This window comes from Mauremys reevesii, linkage group 9 (assembly GCF_016161935.1).
Source record: "Mauremys reevesii isolate NIE-2019 linkage group 9, ASM1616193v1, whole genome shotgun sequence".
Taxonomy (NCBI): domain Eukaryota; kingdom Metazoa; phylum Chordata; order Testudines; family Geoemydidae; genus Mauremys; species Mauremys reevesii.
Genome location: NC_052631.1, coordinates 61,937,293 through 61,958,531, shown reverse-complemented (window position 1 = coordinate 61,958,531; position 21,239 = coordinate 61,937,293). Strand labels below are relative to the sequence as shown.

Genomic DNA, 21,239 nt, shown 5'->3' with positions numbered 1-21,239 from the left:
TGCACCTAGACCCACCTGCTGAGCCCCAAACACCTTCACCTGGATCCCCTGCAGAGTCCCACAGTCCCTGCACCTGGAACCTCCCAATGAGCATCTGTGCATCCGGATCTCTCACTGAGCCGCCCCCACCCAGACTGCCCCATGGAGAACTCTCTTACCCCTATCTGGATCCCCCCACACTAAGTCCCTCTGCACTTGGATCCTGCTGCCAGACTGAGCCTGTTCACCCACACCTGGTGTGCCTGGCACAGGGGGGCCAGGGCCCCAGGGTGTTTCTGGGGCAGGTCTGGCCCTTGCACTGTGTCAGGGTCGGGTGCAGCCCCACTGCCGAGTCCCTGTCCCGGGGTGGGGTGGGGGGAGGCTGCAGGGTAATCTCCCACCTCCATGCAACCAGTGGCCTGTGCTCCTCACTGCCATGTTGGAGCCTCCACATTTATTTATTGACAAATAAAATTTGCAGAATTTTAAAATATTGTGCACAGAATTAATTTTTTGGTGCAGAATCCCCTCAGGGCTATGGGGTGCTGTGCAGCTGTGGTGGTGGGAGTTTGAGGAAGGTGGTGGGGTAGTGGGGAGGTCTATGGGCGGGGGGTGCTGGGCGAGCGGTGTGGTGTGCAGGATGCTGTGCAGTTGTGGTGGAAGGCCAGTGTGGGAGGTCTCTGGGACAGAGGGTGGGGGCTGGGCACAGAGATCTATGGTGGAAGTCTCTGGGCGAGTGGGTGCTGGGCATAAGGGTGGGGCACTGGGCAGGGGGGCGGTGTGGTGGGGGCCTGCCCTCTAGGGGAAGGGGCATGCTGGCAGCACAGGGCTGGGCAGGCCAGTGTGCGTCTGGCAGCTGCAGGTTTGTAAACAGAGCCCTCCTGCTGGGCTGCGCAGAGTGGGGCTGCTCCTGCCGCAGTGTGCCACATTGCCCCCAGCCCACCCTTCACTCTGGAGACTGACTGTCCCATTCCCCTTCACCTTGCCCCATGGGGGCCCACAAATATGTTTGGCGCCGGGCCCACAAAAAGTTAATCCGGCCCTTCCAGAACATTCTCAGTTCCTCCAGCACAGTTCACTTGGGAGGTTGCAAGAGTTGGGTTAAACCGTGTGCCAAGTACGGCCCTATCCCTGGTTCCTGCAGGCTAGCAGGGCTCCTGCTTCAAGGGCCTGTGGTTGCTTGTCCCTTAGCTCTCCTGATCATCTTCCTGCAGAAGCAGATTTTCTCTTCTGCAGCAAATTCTGCCCCCCTGAGCCCAACAGCTGAAGCAGAAGAGACAGAAGAGGATCTGGCTTTCCCTACAACCAGGAAGGAGAACTGTAGATATGGGGAGGCCAGGAACAAGCAATCATTAAAATATTAACACTTTTTTAAAGCTCGGGTGCTTTTGTGACCTTTGCTCCTCTGTGACCTTTACCTGTTTAAAAAGGCAATGGACTGACCCAGCACCAGGTAAGGTGAGAGATCTCTGAAGTTGCTGGTCCTGGGGGTCTTACCTGTGGTGGGCTATTCTGCACAGTTCCTATTGTGAAGCAACTTGGCTGAGAGACGCTATCGTATTTTACATTAGGATATTATTTATATAGCACAAACACAAGCCTTGTTAAGCAACACAGCCAACCCTGAGCAGTTAAAATCAAGAGTCAGGCCCTAAAATCATGAGATTTGCTTAAAAATCATGAGATCTGAAGAAGAAGAAGAAAAAAAAAGGTTGGGTTTGCCTTCTAGTTACTGAGCCTTTGGGCTGCACCTGGATCATATTTTCAAGCTTGTTTTTGCAGCATGAGGGCTAGGAACTACAGCAGGGTGAAATTTTTTGACTGAAACTTGTTTTTGATGAAAAAGGCAACTATAGAGCGACTGAAACACTTCATAAATGTGCATCACCTGTGGTAAATAGTTTTGGTCAAAAATGGAAAAAAAAAAACCCTGGAAATGCCAAAAATTTGACATTTCCAAAAGTCTTGTTTTGATTTTTCTGGCTAGATACACAATGGGATTTAGGCCCCAAAACATAGGAGGAGAAGGTGGTGCAGTTAGGGCCCTCACCTGGGATGTGGGATATTAAGGCCTGGTCTACACTGGGGGCAATAGCATTGCTGAAGTCGACGTATGTTAGGTCGACTTACCTCTGTCCCTGCCAGCAGGTAGGGGATCTTGGGGGACAATTACCACACGGGTGGGATGCAAAATAAACTTTATTAAGAAAATGCAAAAACAGGGAAAATTCAATAGTGAGGGGTGTGGGGTTTGTTAAGGTAGACAATTGGGGAGGGGTTTCTTTTGGTGAACAGTATAGGGGGTTTCAATAGTGGGGTATAATACAGTTGGTAAACAATTAACACTGAGGTATAAATGTAACAGGTAGCTAACAATTCCTATGTAGAAAGGTGTGTCACAGCAGCATATAACCAACTAACAGTTATGGAAAAATATGTTAAATAACAAACAATTTTAGGTAAAAATGTGTCACAGTGGTATAAATATAGAATGTGAAGTGTATCAGAGAGGAAAAAGTAACCAATGGGGTTTTATGCTAGATTGGGATGGGGGAAGAGGAGCACGTGGTGGAGCAGAGGGAGATTTAAACTTAGAGAGACACAGAGAACAGACAGACTGTAAGGAGTCAGAGGGACACAAAGAAGCTGGGGGGGGGGGGGTTGCAGTGGAAAGACAGACTTAACCACAATTATGCAAAACACAGCAAAATCTTATCTATGATCTAACTTAACCAAGACTACACAAATTAGCAAGTAACAAAACACAATGCAACAATTCTCTAAGCCTAACTTACAGAGTATAATGCTAAACCTAACTTAACCTAATGAGTGCACCTTATACTAGGGGTGGTTCTCCAAGGGTGTGGCTGCAGCAGTGGAGCAACTGCAAGTGAGCTGCCCAGGATAGAATCCAGGGAGGCACAGGTTTATTTCTAGCAGCAAAGGAGCTGCAGAACCAGAAACAGATTACAGATGCAGACCAAGGAGTTAACTTGGGTCTGTCTGTTGGGGAAAGAAAAGCCAGCAGCTAGAACAGGGAGGGTCTGCAAGAGAGAGTTCTTACCAATCCCCAGGACAACAGCAGAGGCAGGCACAGCAGCAGCATCAGAGGACACAGAGAGGACTCAATTTGCTCACAATAATCAGGAGATCTCCAGGCAAAATTCGTTGTTCGTGGGAGGGGAGTTTAAAAACGGGGGTACGCTCAAAAACAAACGAGAGCGGGGAGAGGGCCTCCCAAAGACCCCTCGCTGATCAGACCAGGTGGCAAAGCAAGGACCTTCTCCGAGGTCTGATTAGAAAATGTCTGGTTATATAGGCAGACTGAGGCAGTTTCCCGCCAGTAACTTTGATTGGTCCCCCTTGTTAGAGGGGAGGAGAGAAAGCAGGGAAAAGTCTTCAGGTGTGCACAGATGTGTCCGGGCTAGTCCTAAGTCACAGGCATGACTTACATGCTCAGCTATGTGGCCATATAAGGTCTTGCATTTTTGGGCAGCGCCCCCTACACCGAGCCCAGGTCTGAACAAAGGAGGCAGGGGCCCACCCCAACCTGAGCAGAGCAATGGCTCCGGTTAGTCTGCAAAGGCCATTCCACTGAGCAGGGCCAGGCTATGACTCTTGCTAGCCCCATGGCCGGGAGGGGCGGCCACACAGAGAGGAAAACAAAAAAGAAATGCAGCAGGGAGGCAGCTGTAACAGACAACCTCGTGTCCTCATGGCACGGGGTCGACTGCCGCCGCTCCCCCATTGACTCCACTTCCGCCTCTCGCCGCCGTGGAGTACAGGAGTTGATGGCAGAGCGATCAGGGATCAATTTTGATAAATCGATTCCCGACAGAACAATCACTACCCGCCGGTCTGGCAGGTAGTGTAGACGTACCCTGAGTGGAGCTGGGACTGGAAGCTAGGTGTTCCCCCAGCAATGAGAGCCCCAACCACTGGGCTAGAGTCAGTGTCACACATTCTCTTTCTGGACCAATGACTGTATCTTATACAAGTGGAACAGCTTCAACGTCGGAGAGCCCTATTTCTGAATACCTTATAGCCTGCTGGTTAGTCCACTAACATGGTAGCTGGAAGACCTGGGTTTAAGTTTCTGGTCTTAAAATGGGGATTAAAGTCTGGGTCTCCCGCATCCCAGGAGAATGTCTTAACCACAGAGCTAAAGATTTTAATGGGGGAGGAGAGGACTCCGCCTCTTCCTATGGCAGTTTTTTAATTTACTCCTTCATTTCCTTTGGTTTTCTTAAAAATTTCTGAAACAAAACATTTCCATTTGTGTTGAATGAAATGATTCTACCAACCCAAAGGAAAAATGTTTCCAGTGTTTCAATTAACTAAAAATTCTGATGAACTTTGGTTTTGAATTTTTTCAATTTTTGAAGACACTGCCAATGAATCAAATCAATTATTTGCCCATCTGAGCTAGAAACTTACTTTTCTGTAAATGAAAGCTGAGTCTCACATCATCACGTGGCACCAGAAGCTGCGGCCTAAAACCATCCCCCAACCAAATCTCACAAGACTTGTCCCCAGCTGTGAGCATTGGCAACAGTGCTTAAAAGACTGGGAAGGCTGCTTCAGGGCCAATCCCACCTCCCAACAATCGTTAAAATATGGAAATATAAAGTTGAGGGAATAGTGCCTTGCATCCCTTGTACCTGACCTACAATGGTGCCAACATCACACGCCAATGCTCCATAAGGCTTTCACCGCTATCCTCAACTCATAGCAAACGGCAACACATCCCCCAGTGATATCCAACTCACTCAGAACCTCAGACACACTTGTTTCAACAGAGTGGCCCACTGGTCTGTCATGGACTCCATGAATTTTGGAGGTCAGTCTGCCTGAACTGTCTGAGGCTCCTGTTAAGATTTACAAGCATCACCGTGCTGGCATTCGGGAGATTAGAGCTGTAGCTGCAAAGGCCTCATATTTTCTCTCTCTCTCTCCTCGCTACCTCCAGTTATAGCATGTATCCATGCACCAGAGGGGAAGTCACTGGGAACATGTTTGCCCCCAGTGCCCTCTCGCTGTATTAGAAACCCAGAACATTCCATTAACAAAGACAAAAATAGCTTGTAATTCCCACTTTTCCTGCACAGCCAAGTTAACAATAAGTAGATAGTTTACACCATGTGGCTACTGAGATGTTAACCGTAGACCCTATTGTGTTAAAGTAGGAATTTTGGTGCTATTTTTATCATTCCTGCACATACCTCAGTTTTCCTCTGTGCTTTGCATTGCTATGCACAGAGTGTAAAGAGTTAAAAGCTGCTCTTGGGGCAGAGCAGGGGACATGAGGCATTGTAACTGTCTAGGGTGATATGAATGGGTCATTAAAGGACTGGCTGCAAGTGACCCAGAGAAATGGAGGATCTGGAAAAACAACAGGAACCCCAATGGCCAGGCTGTTCACACTCAGCAACCAAAAACCAAGAGGAAGACAATTTTCCCCCACACCTTGGCAGGGAAGCAGAGCAAAGGTCCCAGATGGAGAACAAAGGGGAAAGGTATCAGGTGGCTGGTCTCAGAGCTGGCCTTTGCAGAGACTCACAAATTCACCTGGGACTGAGAGACAAAAGGACAGAGAAAGAGAGAGGAAACCAAGATGTTTCCTTCAGCACATGACTCAAGGGAGTCCCAGCATTGGCCATCTTGGACTCTGTTTTAACCTTTGCTTCTCTAGGCTTATCTATGGACATCCCAATGCTGTGTTCCAGTTGACTAATAAACTCTACTCTGTTTTGATAGTGCTGCAAATGCTCATTGGGTATGGCTACACTGCAATGTAAGCCCAGGGCTAGTGGAACTTGAGTTAGAGGACCCCAGATTTGAAAACCATGGCCTTGAGCATCTACACTGATTGCCAGCCCTTAATCAAGGATTTTCCAACCCAGACTTGAACACAGGGCTCTGGCGTCAGCACTACAGTATGCAGACCCAAATCCAACTGACTGTATTCCAGACTCCCTAGCGCCCTCTCAACATGTGGCTGCTCTAGCCCTTTGTTTGAGGTGCAGCATGGGAAAATTTGGCTGCCCACCTGGCACATTACTGGAAGTTTGAACTGCCCATCAAACACATTCCGCTAAGCCATCGTTTTAGTCTGCAGGCTCCTAACAACTGGAGCCAGCAAAATGGAGAAGAGATTTGAAGAACTACTGCTTGGGCTTTCACTCCTGTTTCAGGAGGTGGGCAGAGCTTCCGTGAGACACTGGTGAACTTTCACCAGAGTTTTCTGACCCATGCAAGGCACCTGACAGAGTTAATGATGAAGCAGGAGAAGAAGGACACAGACATCGCAGACTCGAATTGGCTGATGCTGCTCATGACGCTTGGTATAGCTGCTACATAGACCAGTGCTTTGGGTGCAAGGCCACAAGCACAGACTGGTGGGACCACATTGTCTTGCAAACCTGGAACAACCAGCAGTGGATCCAGAACATTCACATGAAGAAAGCTACATTTCTGGAGCTCTGTGAGCAGCTTGCCCCAACTCTGCAGCATAAAGACACATGTATGAGGGCGTCCTTGCTGGTGCAGAAGCAAGTTACTGTAACCATCTGGAAGCTGGCTATCCCAGATTGCTACAGGTTCATTGCCAGCAAGTTTGGTGTTGGAACGCCGACCGTGGGTAAAATGGTGGCAGAGGTTTCTGAGGCAATCAGGCATGTGGTTTATCCCAGAGCAGTTGCGTCTACAGTGCAAAGCAATAGGGCTCAAACCTTGGGTCCTGGCTTGACTCAGGCTCAAACCCTCCACTCTCGTAGGGTCCTAGGCCTTCGGGTCTGAGCCCGAGTCTGACAGATTTGTGCCTAAGATGGAAGGAGGGCTTGGGCTCAATCCTGAGACTGCGCCAAGGCTTACACTGCAGTCTAGGCATACCCACTGAGAGCACTGGGGCCTGGAGAGGTACTGTACAAGTGCCCCACAGGAGTCTGCCTTGGCTAGATTAGCTGCAAGAAGCCATAGAGAGAAACAGGGATCACAGGTGCCCAAAGGTCCAGTTTTGGAGTCTTGGCAGTCACAGGTGTGGAACTGTGTGAACCCTGGGGCTTTGGAGAATCAAAGATATCACTCCCAAGGGACTCATTACAGGCAGGGGCAAAGACCAGACCCTGCGGGTCTCTGACACCTACATTTCAGGCACAGCTGTAGGATGCATTAATGTGTAAATAACAGAACTAGACTTCCAGGTGATTGTCATCAGTTCATATCCACCCAGGAGTTCTATTGTTTTTGTAACTTTGGAAATGGCAGAAAGCTGCTTTCATCTGAATATAAACTTCCAAGATATTAGCTGGTGCTCCAGCTGAAAAAAAGGAAAGTGGCTTTTTGAGTGTGTTGCCATTGTTCCCATTTTGGAGCCATGGAGAGAAGCAGAGGCCACTTTGCATTTGTAGCAAGGTCGTTACTATAGGAAAGAGTAGCCTTACCTGCTGCATTCCCTGTAAAGCTTGCTGGAGGAGTTTTAACTGCTGCTCTCTAGTTGTGTCTTCATCTCTGTTCACTTTACCCTGCTCTTGCTTTAACAGCTCCACTTCATTCCTGTAGGCATCCAGCTGCCAGCGCAAACTGTCATTTTCCTCCTTTAGGGCCTCTGCCTGGGATATCAGTGCTAGGAGAATGATGAAGACAGGGAACAAACATTAAAAAAAATAAATAAAAGGAAAGCAATGTCGGTCTTGTGAGTAAGAGTCCTGCGTTCAGTTCCTGCCTCTGCCCCAAAGCATGACCTTGGGCCAATCACGTAGACCCAGATCCTGAAAGGTTATTTCAGTGCCTAACTCCCATTGAAATCAATGGAGGTCTGGTGCCTAAGTACCTCAGAGGATCTGGGCCTCCGACCCCGTCTGTAAAATGGGGATAACACAATTTACTTCCTCCCAACCTTTGTCTGCGAAGTCTATTTAGACTGTAAGTTCTTTCGGGCTGGGCTGTTTGTCAGTATGTGTCTGTGTGGTTCCTGGCATAATGGACCCTGATATCAACAGAAGCCTCTAGGTACAACTGTCTTACAAGTAATGTGATTATAGGCAGGGCTGGTAGCACTATCTGTTATTAAGGCTGCTTGACACTTCCATTACAAGACCCTGTTTTCAGTTGCATAGAGTTTTGCCAAACTTTAACTATCTGAGCTGAAATTTTCCATGCCAGGCACCTGCCCCAGGCTGAACCTCCTCCCTCTCCCCCCGCCCCCCAGCCAAAGCAGTTCAGTGGTTTCTGACAAGGCTGGGGGAAAATACACTGTTTTGCCAATGTTAAAAAGTTCTGGTGACTTTTCATTCAAACAACTCTAGCACCCCACACTTTGGAGCAAGTACTAGAAATCTAGTATCAAGGATGTGCATTTTGTCATTCCCATGAAAATCTGCCCAAATTTGACCAAGTTACAAGACTTTGAAAGATAGCAGTTTGCACATGCTCAGTAAAGACATCTTAGATTTTAACAGCTAATATCTCCAAAGAGTCTGGCTATACTGGGCATGCTCTATCCCACAGCTGAGCGGGCAGTTACAGCTCTGGGCTACTATGGAGTGGCCCCGAGCAGGGCATCAGAACTGAGAGAAGGTAGATTCTCTCTCCTGTGCTCTCAGCGACCCCTCCCACCCCCACTCCAAGCCCCATAGGCCCAGGCAGCGTGGAGGAGAAAGCTGCCTGATTTGAATCCTGGGTGGGGGGACTAAATGGGACAAAAAAACAAGGGGTGGTGGTGGATAGACAGGAACTGGAGGCTGGCAGGAGAGAGGGAAACTCAAGCTGGGAGCTGAGGAGGGGGAGACTGGGACTGGCTGGACAAGGAGACTGGGAATGACAATCTGTAGGAGGGAGGTGAGGAGTATGGGGAGACAGATCTGATGAAGAGCCAAGATGCAGGGGGAGAATTGGGACTGGCTGGACAAGGAGAATGGAGACAAGGAGTTGGGGACTTGAGGAGACTGGGACGGGCCAGGAGACTGGGACTGAAAGTGCAGGGAAAACTGGTACATGGAATCCAGAGAGGAGGAGACTAAGATCTACTGGCTAAGAAAACTGGATCTGGGATGAAGAGCCAGGAGTGGGGAAAATGGACTGGAACAGGTTGGAAGGGAGAGGACAGAAGGGTCTGTGCCCACTAGCACGCACTCCCCTCTGGATGCTGGAATGGAATCCAGTATCCCTAAGTCTCACCAGTCCTCTGCTGTCAGCAAACAGCTGTGAAACCCAATGGCAAAGTGCCCCATCCCCTCTGTGGCTGGCCCACACAGAGGATGACAATCTACTATTGCTATCCATTTCTCCATTAGCTCAAGTGGCAGATATCTGTGTGACCTTAATCACTCTGTTCCCTATCTGCACAATGGTAATCATATTACCCCCTCATCTCAGGTTGTTGTGAAGATAAATTCACAAATATTTGTGAAGCATTCAGATACCATATCGATGAACAAATAAGGAATTAATTGAGAGATCCTTCAGAGCAGGATTTGAGCAATGGTCAGTAAATAAAGCATAGGCCACACACTGAACAATAAGGACAAAACAAAATAGTGAATAGCTGCTAATTCCGTAAGCACTATCTATCCTGTGCACTGAACGAGGCAGGGATCCTGTGGAAAAAATTGTGACCATGTAATTAAGATGTATCATAATGCAAAAGCACGGAGAGGGGCCGGTGAATGTGCTGCATGGGCAATTTTCAGACTGGCATTTTTGAGTGTTTGATACTGCAACCTTAATAATGTCCTTTTAAAATCTTGTGGGTATGTATTAAAATAATAATAATAGAGTATGTGTAAAGGTGTATTTAGGGGACTATATCTCAGGACTACCTTGAGATAGTATGTCCAATGGCTCCAAATTTGGATCACTGACTGTCCCTGCACCCCCATGAAACACCCTAAATTTCAAGGCAATCTGATTAACTGTATAGAGTTTAGAGCACTTAGAACTGCCAACCCTTAAACTGAAAGCGGGTCTTAACCTTTACGATAGCAAAGCTCTCACTCAGCTATAATTCTTAACTACATCAGCTCAAGAAAGGGCATCCCTGTGGATAGCTCAATGAAGGCCTCTGCTCAGTGTGCTGCTGCAGTCAAAAGACCAAACAAGATGTTAGGGTGCATAAGGACTGCAGAGGTGAATAATACCAGGGGCAGTGCTAGAGGGGGGCTTGCAGGGGCTATAGCCACCACAAAATTTACCTTAGCCTCCCCTTATAGGCACCCCGCCAGTGCAAAGGTCAAACGTAGATACTTCACTGCTGCTGATACTTCTCTGCTGCCTTCAGAGCTGGGCACCCGGCCAGAGCCGCTGCTCTCAGGCCATCCAGCTTTGAAGGCAGTGCCAGCAGCAGTGCAGAAGTAAGCCTAAGCAGGGGCTAGGGTGCCCAACAGCAGCCCCCAGCCTGTGTCCCTGCCCAGTGGCGTGCACTGCCCACAGCAGGTATAGAGTCCGGGACTCCCCACAGCGGCACAGACTGACCCGGTCTGGCCAAGGCTCCTCAGCCTCACCCCATGTGGTTGCTGCTCACCGAAGGTTCTGCCAGCCCCAGAGCTGGGTCCCCCCACCCAGGCGGCGGCTTTTACGGGCTGTGAGCAGTCAAAGGGCAGTGGGGAGCTGAGGAGCAGCCATAGCCCCAGGGCCCCAAGCAGCAGCAGGAGAAGGAGACAGGGAAGTGCCGCAGTCTCCTGCACCATGGCACCAGACAGCACAGCAGCCACCCTGCGCTGCCCAGCTCTGACTTCTGGCTTCCAACCTTGGGGTTTTGGAGGGAAGAAGGTGGGGTGGCACTTAACTGAGGAGGAGCAGGGGCAGGGCCATGGAGAGGGCTGGGCCTTGTGGTGAGGAGGGAGCAGTCCCCCTCCCCCAATTTTCTGTCTAGCCCCCAACGGGAAGAGGCTGGTGCTGCCCCTGAATAATGCAGAAGATATTCTAATACTATTATGTAAATTGGTCAGCCTACTGGTCACCCTGTCTCAAAAAGGATATTACAGAACTAGAAGGGGTTCAGAGAAGAATATAATCAAGGTCCTGGAAAAACTCTTGTAAGAGAGATTGAAAAGGCTGAGAGACAAATAAGCAGGGACATGATAAAACTAGAGAAATAATGAACGGTTTAGAGAAGGGAGATTAGGAACTTCTATTCTCCCTGCCTCATAACACAAGAATATGACACTCAAAGGTGGCAAATTCAAAACTGACAAAAAGAAATACCTTTTAACACAAAGTGCGATTAACCTGTAGAACTCACTACAGCAAGGTGTCATTGAGGCCAAAACTTTAGCAAGATTCGAAGAGGAATTAGACTTTTGTATCACTAACAAGAATATCCAGAGTTATAATAGTTAATATTAACAGCCATTTTGAGTGGCTATAAAACCTTCTGCTTCAGGATTCAAGCCAATCTGACTACTAGGGATTAGGATCAGAGCCTGATGGGGAGGAGTATTACCCCACATCTGCTTCTGCAAGGTTCTTACACCTCCTTTTGAAGCAGCTGGTGCTGGCCACTGTTGGAGATGAGAAACTGGGCTAAATGGACCCCGGCTTTGACGCAGTCTGGCAGTTCCTCTGTTTCTATTCTCCAGGAATCTGAAGCACATTAGCCCAAGGATAACCAAAGCCCAGAGTCCAATATTCCTGAGATTTTGGGCTTCTAAATCCTAATTGTAGAAAACTGCAATAGAAGCTCCATTGTTCAGACTAGGTGATAGGTTCCTAGCTGTGGAAATGAGCTAGTCATTCGGGGCTCCCCAAGGAATTCACACAATGCAGACACACATGCAGATATATTTATCGGCCATAGCAAATGATTGTACCTGATTCTTCTGTTTCTTTCGTCTCTGAAGGATCTTCTAGCTCATCGTCAGACATTTCCATTTCCTCCTCTCTTCGAATACCCATGAGTTCATCATTATGAATGTTGCGGATTTCCTAAGGTTTAAACAGAAGATCTTTCAGTGTAAGGTTACAAGCCACTTGTTTGTTTTAAAAGAGTCTGCAAGGAACAGACCCAGTGCTACCAGAAAAGAGCATGTGAGGAGTACTTCACTGCACCAACCACATAACAGCAAAGACCATTCACGTTGTAAAACACTCCTGGCATAAAATATTCCACTAACTTCCCCAGCACACTCACCCAGCACTGCCCTCCACCTGAATCATTGCCCTCACCCAGTTTCCCCAATATGCACCTTGCTCAGCAATGCCCCATCTTGTCCCTACCCATCACCCTTGCTCAGCCCTGCCCTGCCATACATCCTCTTTACACTTGCCCAGGTTGCAAAGCAGGTCTATGAAGTGGTTTAGTGCCAGTTCTGGTGCTGCAGGCTGGGAGAAACCTCTTCTCTGGTTTTGTATTGTACTGTATTGATAAGCAGCTCAGAGGTAGTCAGGAACCAGATTTGAGCCATCACCTGTATGAGCTGCTGATGTCCAGATGCTCACAGGAGGAAATAATGAATCATTCAAGGGGGTTGCATTTGCCTCCCTGCTCCATCAACGTGAAGCTGGAGCAATGGAGCCATGAACCATTACTGCAGCTCCATTAAGGATCCAGCTGAGGACGGGACACTGTGTTCATTCAGCCATTCCCAATTGTGGAAGGTACCAAAGCCTTCTGACAGCCACACAGCCAAGTGATACCCAGGAGATATGACAATGTTGCCTAAAGCTAGCAAGTCAGAATACAGCCAGCTCTTCGCTCACTGCATGGGAGGGTTTCATACAAATGACCCAGAAGAGTGAATGTTTTACACCTATGCTAACCTCTTAGTGCAGCCTCTTTAGCCCACAGCCAAGGGAGCCCCTTTGTACCTGCACAATGATGCAGAGGGGAAGCCTGTTTGCAGAGAGAGTTGGGGCAGCTGTTAGGATGAGAGGGAGTTAGGGACACACTCCCACATATGCTCTGGGCCATGCTGATCCAATTTCTGTGCATTATGCCTTTTAGCATGCTCCCATTCTGTCCCCTGTGCCTGAAATGCCCGCCCTGGGCCTGTGCACCATGCAGCCTTCCTGTTTCTCTATCAACCCCTCCCTCCCTCCTTTCCACTCTCTGTCAGGAACTTGCCCTCCCACATCAGATTTTGGAGCTAAAAGGGGTAGGAATCACGATGGCGCAACCAGGCTGCAAAAGGGACTGGATGCCAACCTGCCTCCACCTCGCCCTTGCCTTGCCTCAACTCTGCTCTCATCACGTGATGTCAGAGCCAGCCTAGCCTGCAGCTGCTCAGGGCAGGGCCATGGGCCTGACTGTCCTCAGCCTTGTACTGATTTGCACCTGTACTGGGGGAGAATGGCAGCGGTTCACCCCCACTTTGCACAGGTGTAAACGTCTGCCTGCGCCACATTCAAGACAGCGGAGAAGCCAGTCCAGCAGCTTCATTAGAACATAAGAATGGCCATACTGGGTCAGCCCAAAGGTTCATCTAGCCCAGTATCCTGTCTTTTGACAGTGGCCAATTCCAGGTGCCCCAGAGGTAATGAATAGAACAGGCAATCACCAAGTGATCCATCCCTTGTCGCCTATTCCCAACTTCTGACCTTCTTGCTGCAAAGTGTCATTCACACCCACGGTGCTGTTATAGGGCACGATATCAATACAGGAACCACACAGGAAGAGAGATGGGTAAATGTGTTCAGGTGTTAGGATGCCAAAGTTACTTACCAAAGTCGTCAGAGGTTGCAAAGTGCCCCTCCTAATGCCAACTTACCAGAAAGAGCTTTGCTAAGATTGAGTGTCCCATAAATAGTGACTGTAGAGAATGCAGAGAAGTCTCATTTACTAAGCAAAACAAGAGGCAACCTTACCACAAGAGCCTGGAGCCAATAAGCGTTCTCTCTATTCATGTTCGGCTACCCATGAAAAGGGCAGCCAAGCCGTGGGAAACAGAAACATTCTCAGATCGGTGCAATGGGGAGGCCATAGGAAAGGTACCATGAAAAGGACAGGAATGAATGCTGACTCTGCTAGTGAGAGTCAGAGATGACAGTGCAATGAAGTTCAAAGAGCCAGAGCTGGCTAGTCTACAAACAAGGGCCTCTGTCAAGCATTTGATCCAATGGTACATGTGACAGGGAACAGGAATCAGGAGGGAAATCTTCCTAAATGCATTAATTCACACACTTTAATACCTAGCATTCTTGATGGCCTTGAAGCCAGAGAGGCGCAGAGGAGCCAGCATTGCCCAGGGTGCATAGCAAGGTCTGGGACAGGGCTGGCCAGCACCCAAAATGGGAGTTCTGGAGAGTGGAGCTGGAGAGAGTGCAGGGTGCAGGTACTTAAGAGAGATCTCATTCAAGGGAAGATGCTTGGTAGCTAGGTAGCTACCCTGGCCTACAAAGTTTCACCAGATGCCAGTATGTACTGACTCCTTCAGTAGTTGTACTCAGCAGCAGCATTCAGTGCACCAGCAGGCCCTCACAGGCAAAGTACTAAATAGGGCCTATTCCTGACCCCAGCCACTGCAATGACTTCCAACATATCATAGAATATCAGGGTTGGAAAGGAACTCATGAGGTCATCTAGTCCAACCCTCTGCTCAAAGCAGGACCAATCCCAAGACAGATTTTTGTCCCAGATCCCTAAATGGCCCCCTCAAGAATTGAACTCACAACCCTGGGTTTAGCAGGCCAATGCTCAAACCACTGAGCTATCCCTCTCCCCTACAAGAAGTCACCAAGCCACCTCTCAGACCCTCACATTACAGCATAACCTGTCTGTTGAGCTCAACTGAAAGCAGGACCTAACTCTGTAGCACTCTGGTGCTATGGCAGCTTTACTTAGAATAAACTAAATCCAGGACTGAATAATACACACAATACAGCAGCCCCTCTTATTGAATGTAACATCAAAACTAATTTGTTTTATGCTCTTGCTACACTGGAATAACCTACCTTGGGACCTGGTGGATTATCCATCACTGGAAGGCATTAATACAAGACTGGCTTTCTTTCTAAGAGAGCTACTATAGCTCTGTGAGCCAGGGAGTCCCTCAATGCCCATGGACAGAGAACACACCATAACTCACATCAGGCCTGACACACTCATTACCCCAACACCCTGTTGTCATAATCTGTTTCTAAAGAGTATCATGTGAGGTATCATATGCCAACTGGTAACACGTTGTTCATTGATATTACTGAGTGATCTATGTGAGGGCAGCACATAACGAATTATAGATGTGTGATTCCAGTGAGAGGGACTGAACACTGCAAGGGAGATGGTTTTGAGACGCAGGACTGGAGAAGCTGTTGGTGTCACCCTGCAAGGAGTAGCCCAGCTGGTGAAAGCCAGAGTGAGGCCATTGTTCTGTGAACAGGCTGCTGGTATCTGGGCTCTGAGCCAAAGCAGCACAGCACAGAAGCACCCAGGGATACAGGGCAACTGGTGACACAACCCCTTACTGGCCTGGGTGAAATCCCATAGTGTCATAGGCTCACACAGAAGTTATGGGCTTGATACAGAGTTTACTGGGTGAGTTATAGATGATCATAGGGGCTCCTTCTGGCCTTAAAATCTATGAATAATCTATGAGCCACAGAGCCTCTCTCACAGATAAGCAGTGACTTCCTGCATGAAAACCAGCCACCAAGTACCTCTCATGAAAGGAAAAACAAAAACAAATTGCCTTTCCATGACACTATGCAGTACAGTAACTCCTCACTTAACATTGTAGTTATGTTCCTGAAAAATGCAACTTTAAGTGAAACGATGTTAAACGAATCACTTAAAGTTCTTCACTAGTAGGGTGGTGAAGAACTGGAATGGGTTACCTAGGGAGGTGGTGGAATCTCCTTCCTTAGAGGTTTTTAAGGTCAGGCTTGACAAAGCCCTGGCTGGGATGATTTAGTTGGGTTTGGTCCTGCTTTGAGCAGGGGGTTGGACTAGATGACCTCCTGAGGTCCCTTCCAACCCTGAGATTCTATGATTCTATGAATCCAATTTTCCCATAAGATTTAATGTAAATGCGGGGGGTTAGGTTCAAAGGAATTTTGGGGGAGGGGGGCAGACAAAAGGCATTATACACTGTACAGAACTGTACTGTACTGTGGTTGGGAAGTGCCCCTGGCTTACCCCACACAGGCACAGCCCGCTACAGGCAAGGACGCTAGGAAGCACCTTGCAGCAACAGCAGCTTCCCCGGAGAAGAACAGGCCCTGACTTTCCCAGGAATGCTCCAGACCTGCCTCTTCCTGTCCCCGCTCCACTCCAGGCCCACCTCTTCCCACCCCCACTCCACCTTCTCTCCAGAGCATGCCAAATACCCGGTCCTCTCCCCGCCCGCAAAAGTCCTAAGCACTGCCAAACAACTGTTTAGCAGCACTTCGGATTTTCTGGGAGGGACGGGGAGGAGTGGAGACGCAGCACTTCCCCGCTCATCCCCCTCCCTCCCAGAAAGTCCTAAGTGACACCAAACAGTTGTTTGGTGGTGGGGGAAGCACTGGGAGGTAGGGGAGGAGGTGGAGAAGAGGAACTTGTGCAATGCTCCCTTGTAAAGTTGCTGCTCTTCCACAGAATCTTACAAGCAGTGGACAGAGCAGGCAGCCAAATGACATTATAAGAGAGCATTGCACAACTTTAAACGAGCATGTTCCCTAATTGAGCAACGTAACTTTGAAAAAACGGTTACCTACCTTTTCGTAACTGTTATTCTTCGAGATGTGTTGTTCACGTCCATTACACATTAGGTGTGTGCACGCCGTATGCACGGACGTCAGAAACCTTTTCCCTTAGCGGCTCCCATCGGGGCGGCAGGGGAGCCCCGCCAGAGTGGCGCCTCATGCTGGTGCATATATACCCCTGCCGAACCAACCCCCCTTCGGTTCCTTCTTGCTGGAGACTCCGACGGAGGGGAAAGAGGGTGGGAAGTGTAATGGATGTGAACAACACATCTCGAAGAACAGTTACGAAAAGATAGGTAACCATTTTTTCTTCTTCAAGTGATTGTTCACGTCCATTACACATTAGGTGACTCACAGGCATACCATAGGAGGAGGGTAGGAGTCATGGAACAACTGATTGAAGCACAGCCCTGCCGACCGCCGCGTCCTCTCTGGCCTGTTGATGGACTGCGTAGTGGGCTGTGAATGTGTGCCCGATGACCAGGTGGCTGCTTTACAGATCTTCTGGAGTGGAACCTGCACCAGGAAAGCTGCTGAGGATGCTTGAGCCCTAGTCAAGTGAGCCGTGATCACCGGGGCCGGAACACTGGCGAGCTCATAGCATGTGCGGATGCAATCCACAATCCATGACGATATCCGCTGTGCTGAAACAGGGAATCCTTTCATTCTCTCCACAATGGCGACGAACAACTGTATCGACTTGCGGAAAGGTCTAGTTTGCTCCAGACAGAACACCAGGGCCCTACGGACATCCAGAGTATGCAGGCTACGGTGACTCGAGTCCGTGTGGGGTTTGGGAAAGAACACTGGCAAACAAATGTCCTGTCCCATATGAAATTGTGAGACTACTTTAGGGAGGAAGTTAGGGTGTGGCCTAAGTTGCACTTTGTCCTTATAAAAAACTGTATAAGGTGAGAGCCCTCAACTCGGACACCTTCCTTGCGGACGTAATGGCCACCAAAAACGCCACCTTCCAGGAGAGGTGAGTGAAAGAGCAAGAGGCTAGGGGCTCGAAAGGGGGTCCCATGAGCTTGGTCAGGACCAGGTTAAAGTTCCAGGGAAGGACCAGAGGGCGTGAGTAGGGAAACACCCTTTCCAGCCCTTTGAGAAACTGGGCTACCATGGGGTTGGAAAACACAGAATGCCCCAACTCGCCCGGTTGGAATGCCAAAATGGAAGCCAGATGTACTCTAATTGAGGAGGGGGTGAGACCTGGATGTTTAAAGTGCAGCAGGTATTCTAGGATAACTGGAACGGAGGCCTGAAGGGGCTGTATATGTTTTGGTTCACACCAGCAGGAGAACCTCTTCCACTTAGCCAGGTATGCCGCCCTAGTGGAAGGTTTCCTACCGCCGAGGAGAATTTGTCGCACCTGAAGAGAGCAATGGCTCTCCATCGTGTTCAACCACAGCGTTTCCATGCCATGAGATGCAGAGACTACAGGTTTGGGTGGAGCAGGTGCCTGTGGTCCTGCGTGATGAGATCTTGATGCAGGGACAGGGCAATCGGGTCAGCTACTGACAGCTCCAGCAAAGTCGTAAACCAACATTGATGGGGCCAAGCTGGGGCGATGAGAATCATTACCGCCTTGTCTCTATGAACTTTGAGGAGAACTCTGGATGAGCAGGAGCAGTGGAAAGGCATACTTCAGGCTCCCGCTCCAAAGGATCACAAAGGCATCTGCGACCAAGCCCAGACTGTGGTTTTGGAAAGAGCAAAACTGTGGGCATTGACTGTTGTCCCTGGTGGCAAAGAGGTCCATTTGGGGAAATCCCCACTTCTGGAAGATCGATTGCAAGACATCTGGTCTCATCAACTATTTGTGCATGCGGTACAACCTGCTGAGGCAGTCCGCCAGCTCATTCTGCTCCCCCAGGAGGTATGACATTACGAGGTGTACTGAGCAGGCTATACAAAAGTCCCATAGGCAAAGGGCCTCTTGGCAGAGGGGAGAGGATCGGGCTCCGCCCTGCTTGTTTATGTGGAACATGGCGGTAGTGTTGTCTGTCAGAACTGTCACGCTGTGACCTTCTAAAGCAGCGTGAAAGGTTTGGCAGGATAGGCGAACCGCCCTGAGCTCCTTTACATTGATGTGGAGCAACATTTTGTCCTTGGACCACAAGCCTTGCGTCCAAAGGTCCCCCAAGTGTGCTCCGCAGCCAAGGTCTGACACGTCTGTTACCAGCATCAGCGTGGGTTGCGTTGTGGCGAAGGGAATCCCTTCACAAACTACCTGCTGGTTGAGCCACCAGCGCAGGGAGTCAAACACCTGGGCAGGGATTGTCACTACAAGGTTTAAAGGGTCTCTGCCCAGGCGATATGACCAGGCTAGCCACAACTGCAAAGTCCTGAGCCGTAGTCAAGCGTGTTTGACTATGTGGATGCACACCGCCATGTGTCCTAGGAGCTGCAGGCAGCATCTGGCCATGGATGTGGGGAACCTCAGCATTGAGTCTATGGCACACTGGATGGCCAGAAATCTGGATTCTGGGAGGCTCGCTCATGCCTGTACCAAATCCGGGACTGCCCCAATGAAGTCCAGCCTTTGCGTAGGTATCAAGGAGGACTTGGGCATGTTGAATAGAAGGCCTAGCCTGCAGAATACATCCAGTGCCACCACCACAAGGGAACGGACTTCCTCCTCGGACCGACCCATGAGAAGCCAGTCGTCTAGGTACGGGTATACTCGAATTATCCTTTTTCGTAGAAAGGCTGCCACTACCGACATGCATTTCATGAACATGTGGGGGGCTGCCGCCAGGCCAAAGGGTAGGACCGTAAACTGGTAATTGTGCTGGTTTATGGTGAACCGCAGGAACCGCCGGTGAGCGGGATGAATAGCGACGTGAAAGTACGTATCTTTCATGTCGAGGGCAGCGTACCAATCCCCCGGATCCAGGGACGGAATAATAGTGCCTAGGGAGACCATGCGGAAGCGGACCTTAATTAAGAATTTGTTGAGTCCGCGCAGGTCTAAAATGGATCAAGGACCCCCCTTTGCTTTGGGAATAAGAAAATAACGGGAGTAAAACCCTTTCCCCCTTAGATAAGGTAATAATTGGAGATATACCAATCTCCTAGAGCTGGAAGGGACCTTGAAAGGTCATCTAGTCCAGCCCCCTGCCTTCACTAGCAGGACCAATTTTTGCCCCAGATCCCTAAGTGGCCTCCTCAAGGATTGAACTCACAACCCTGGGTTTAGCAGGCCAATGCTCAAACTACTGAGCTAACCCTCCCCCAATCTCGAGGGACCTCTTCCACTGCCCTCGCCTTGAGGAGCGTCTGTACCTCCTGCATAAGGAGTTGCTCGTGAGAGGGGTCCCTGAAGAGGGACGGGAAAGGGGAGTGGGAGGGAGGGAAGGAGGAGAACTGAAGCATGTATTCCACTTGTACCGTGGGAAAGACCCAATGGCCCGATGTTATACGGGACCACGCAGGGTAGAAGCAGGACAAGTGGTTCAGGAAAGATCTGGTAACTGGTTTGGTACACTGTCCTCGAGCGCACCTTCAAAACCCTTGCTTGTTGCCGGGTTGCGGCTTGCCCTGGCCCTGGCTTTGGCTAGGCGTGTTGTTCCGCCTCCGCCTGTTGTCTCTGCCTCTCCTACGATACGGCTCCTGCTTAGGGCGGGGCTGGTATTGTCTTTGCTGAGGCGGCTGGGGCTTGAAAGGCTTCCTCTGTGACACACCGGGGTGTGCACTCCCAATGACTTGAGGGTTGCCCGGGAGTCTTTGAGGCTATGCAGTCTGGCATCCATTTGGTCCAAAAAGAGGCCAGGCCCTTCGAAGGGGAGGTCTTGAAGGGTATTCTGGACCTCTGGCGGAAGGCCTGAAGCCTGCAGCTACGCCGAGCGCCTCATCACCACTCCTGAGGCGATTGTTCTGGCTGCTGCATCCGTTGAGTCGAGACAGGCCTGCAGAGAGGTCTTGGCTACCACCTTTTCTTCATCCACGAGGGCCACAAACTCAAGCTGAGAGCCCTGGGGCAAGGAGTCTTTAAATTTGGAAGCTGCCATCCAGGAATTAAAATTAAAAGACCTTCCTGCCAAATAGGTCTTGATGTTTAGCCTCCTTGGCCTTAGGAGCCGGGGCTTGCTGACCATGTCATTCCCGTTCATTGACCGCTGAGACGACCAGTGAACAGGGGGCTGGGTGACAAAAGAGGAAGTCGTATCCCTTGGATGGGGAAAGTACTTCCACTCCAAGCCTTTTGCTGTTGGCGTGCTAGAGGCCAGGGTTTGCCAGACCGTCTTGTAGTTTGACTGGATTGTCTTTATGAGCGGGAGCACAATTCTGGAGGGGCCCTCGGGGCTTAAGATGTCCACCATAGGATCCTCCTGCTCTACTGCTTCCTCCGCCTGTAGACCCAAGTTCTGGGCTACCCTGCGGAGCAGCTCCTGGTGCACTCTGTGGTCAATCGGAGGAGGCCCTGACAGCACGGTGCCTGCCACGGCTTCGTCTGGAGATGACAAAGAGGTGAGGGCCTTCTGCATCTCGTCTTCCAGACCTTCTTGTCCTTCCTCACATGCTGGGGGCTCCTCCAGGTCCTGCCTGACAGACTGCCTCCGGGACGGCACCGGGCTCGGTGCCGCTTCCACTCTCCTGTGTTCAGGAGAAGCGTCTGGTGGCCTGGATATCGTGGCCACCTT

At 49.8% G+C, this 21,239-nt stretch overlaps 1 protein-coding gene across 8 annotated transcripts in view; it reads right to left on the bottom strand.

Annotated features, from left to right (window-relative positions):
• Positions 1–21,239, bottom strand: part of ENOX2 (ecto-NOX disulfide-thiol exchanger 2) — a 168,081-nt gene that overhangs the window by 31,307 nt on the left and 115,535 nt on the right. For all 8 annotated transcript variants that reach the window (XR_005584688.1, XR_005584689.1, XM_039488634.1 and 5 more), the window contains 2 exons: positions 11,787–11,901; positions 7,422–7,603 (listed from right to left, as the gene is read on the bottom strand). Coding sequence is in view for 6 of the 8 variants with exons in the window: in XM_039488634.1 (XP_039344568.1) it covers positions 7,422–7,603; positions 11,787–11,901 (297 nt within the window). In the remaining 2 variants the exon portion in view is untranslated. The remainder of the gene's footprint in view (positions 1–7,421; positions 7,604–11,786; positions 11,902–21,239) is intronic.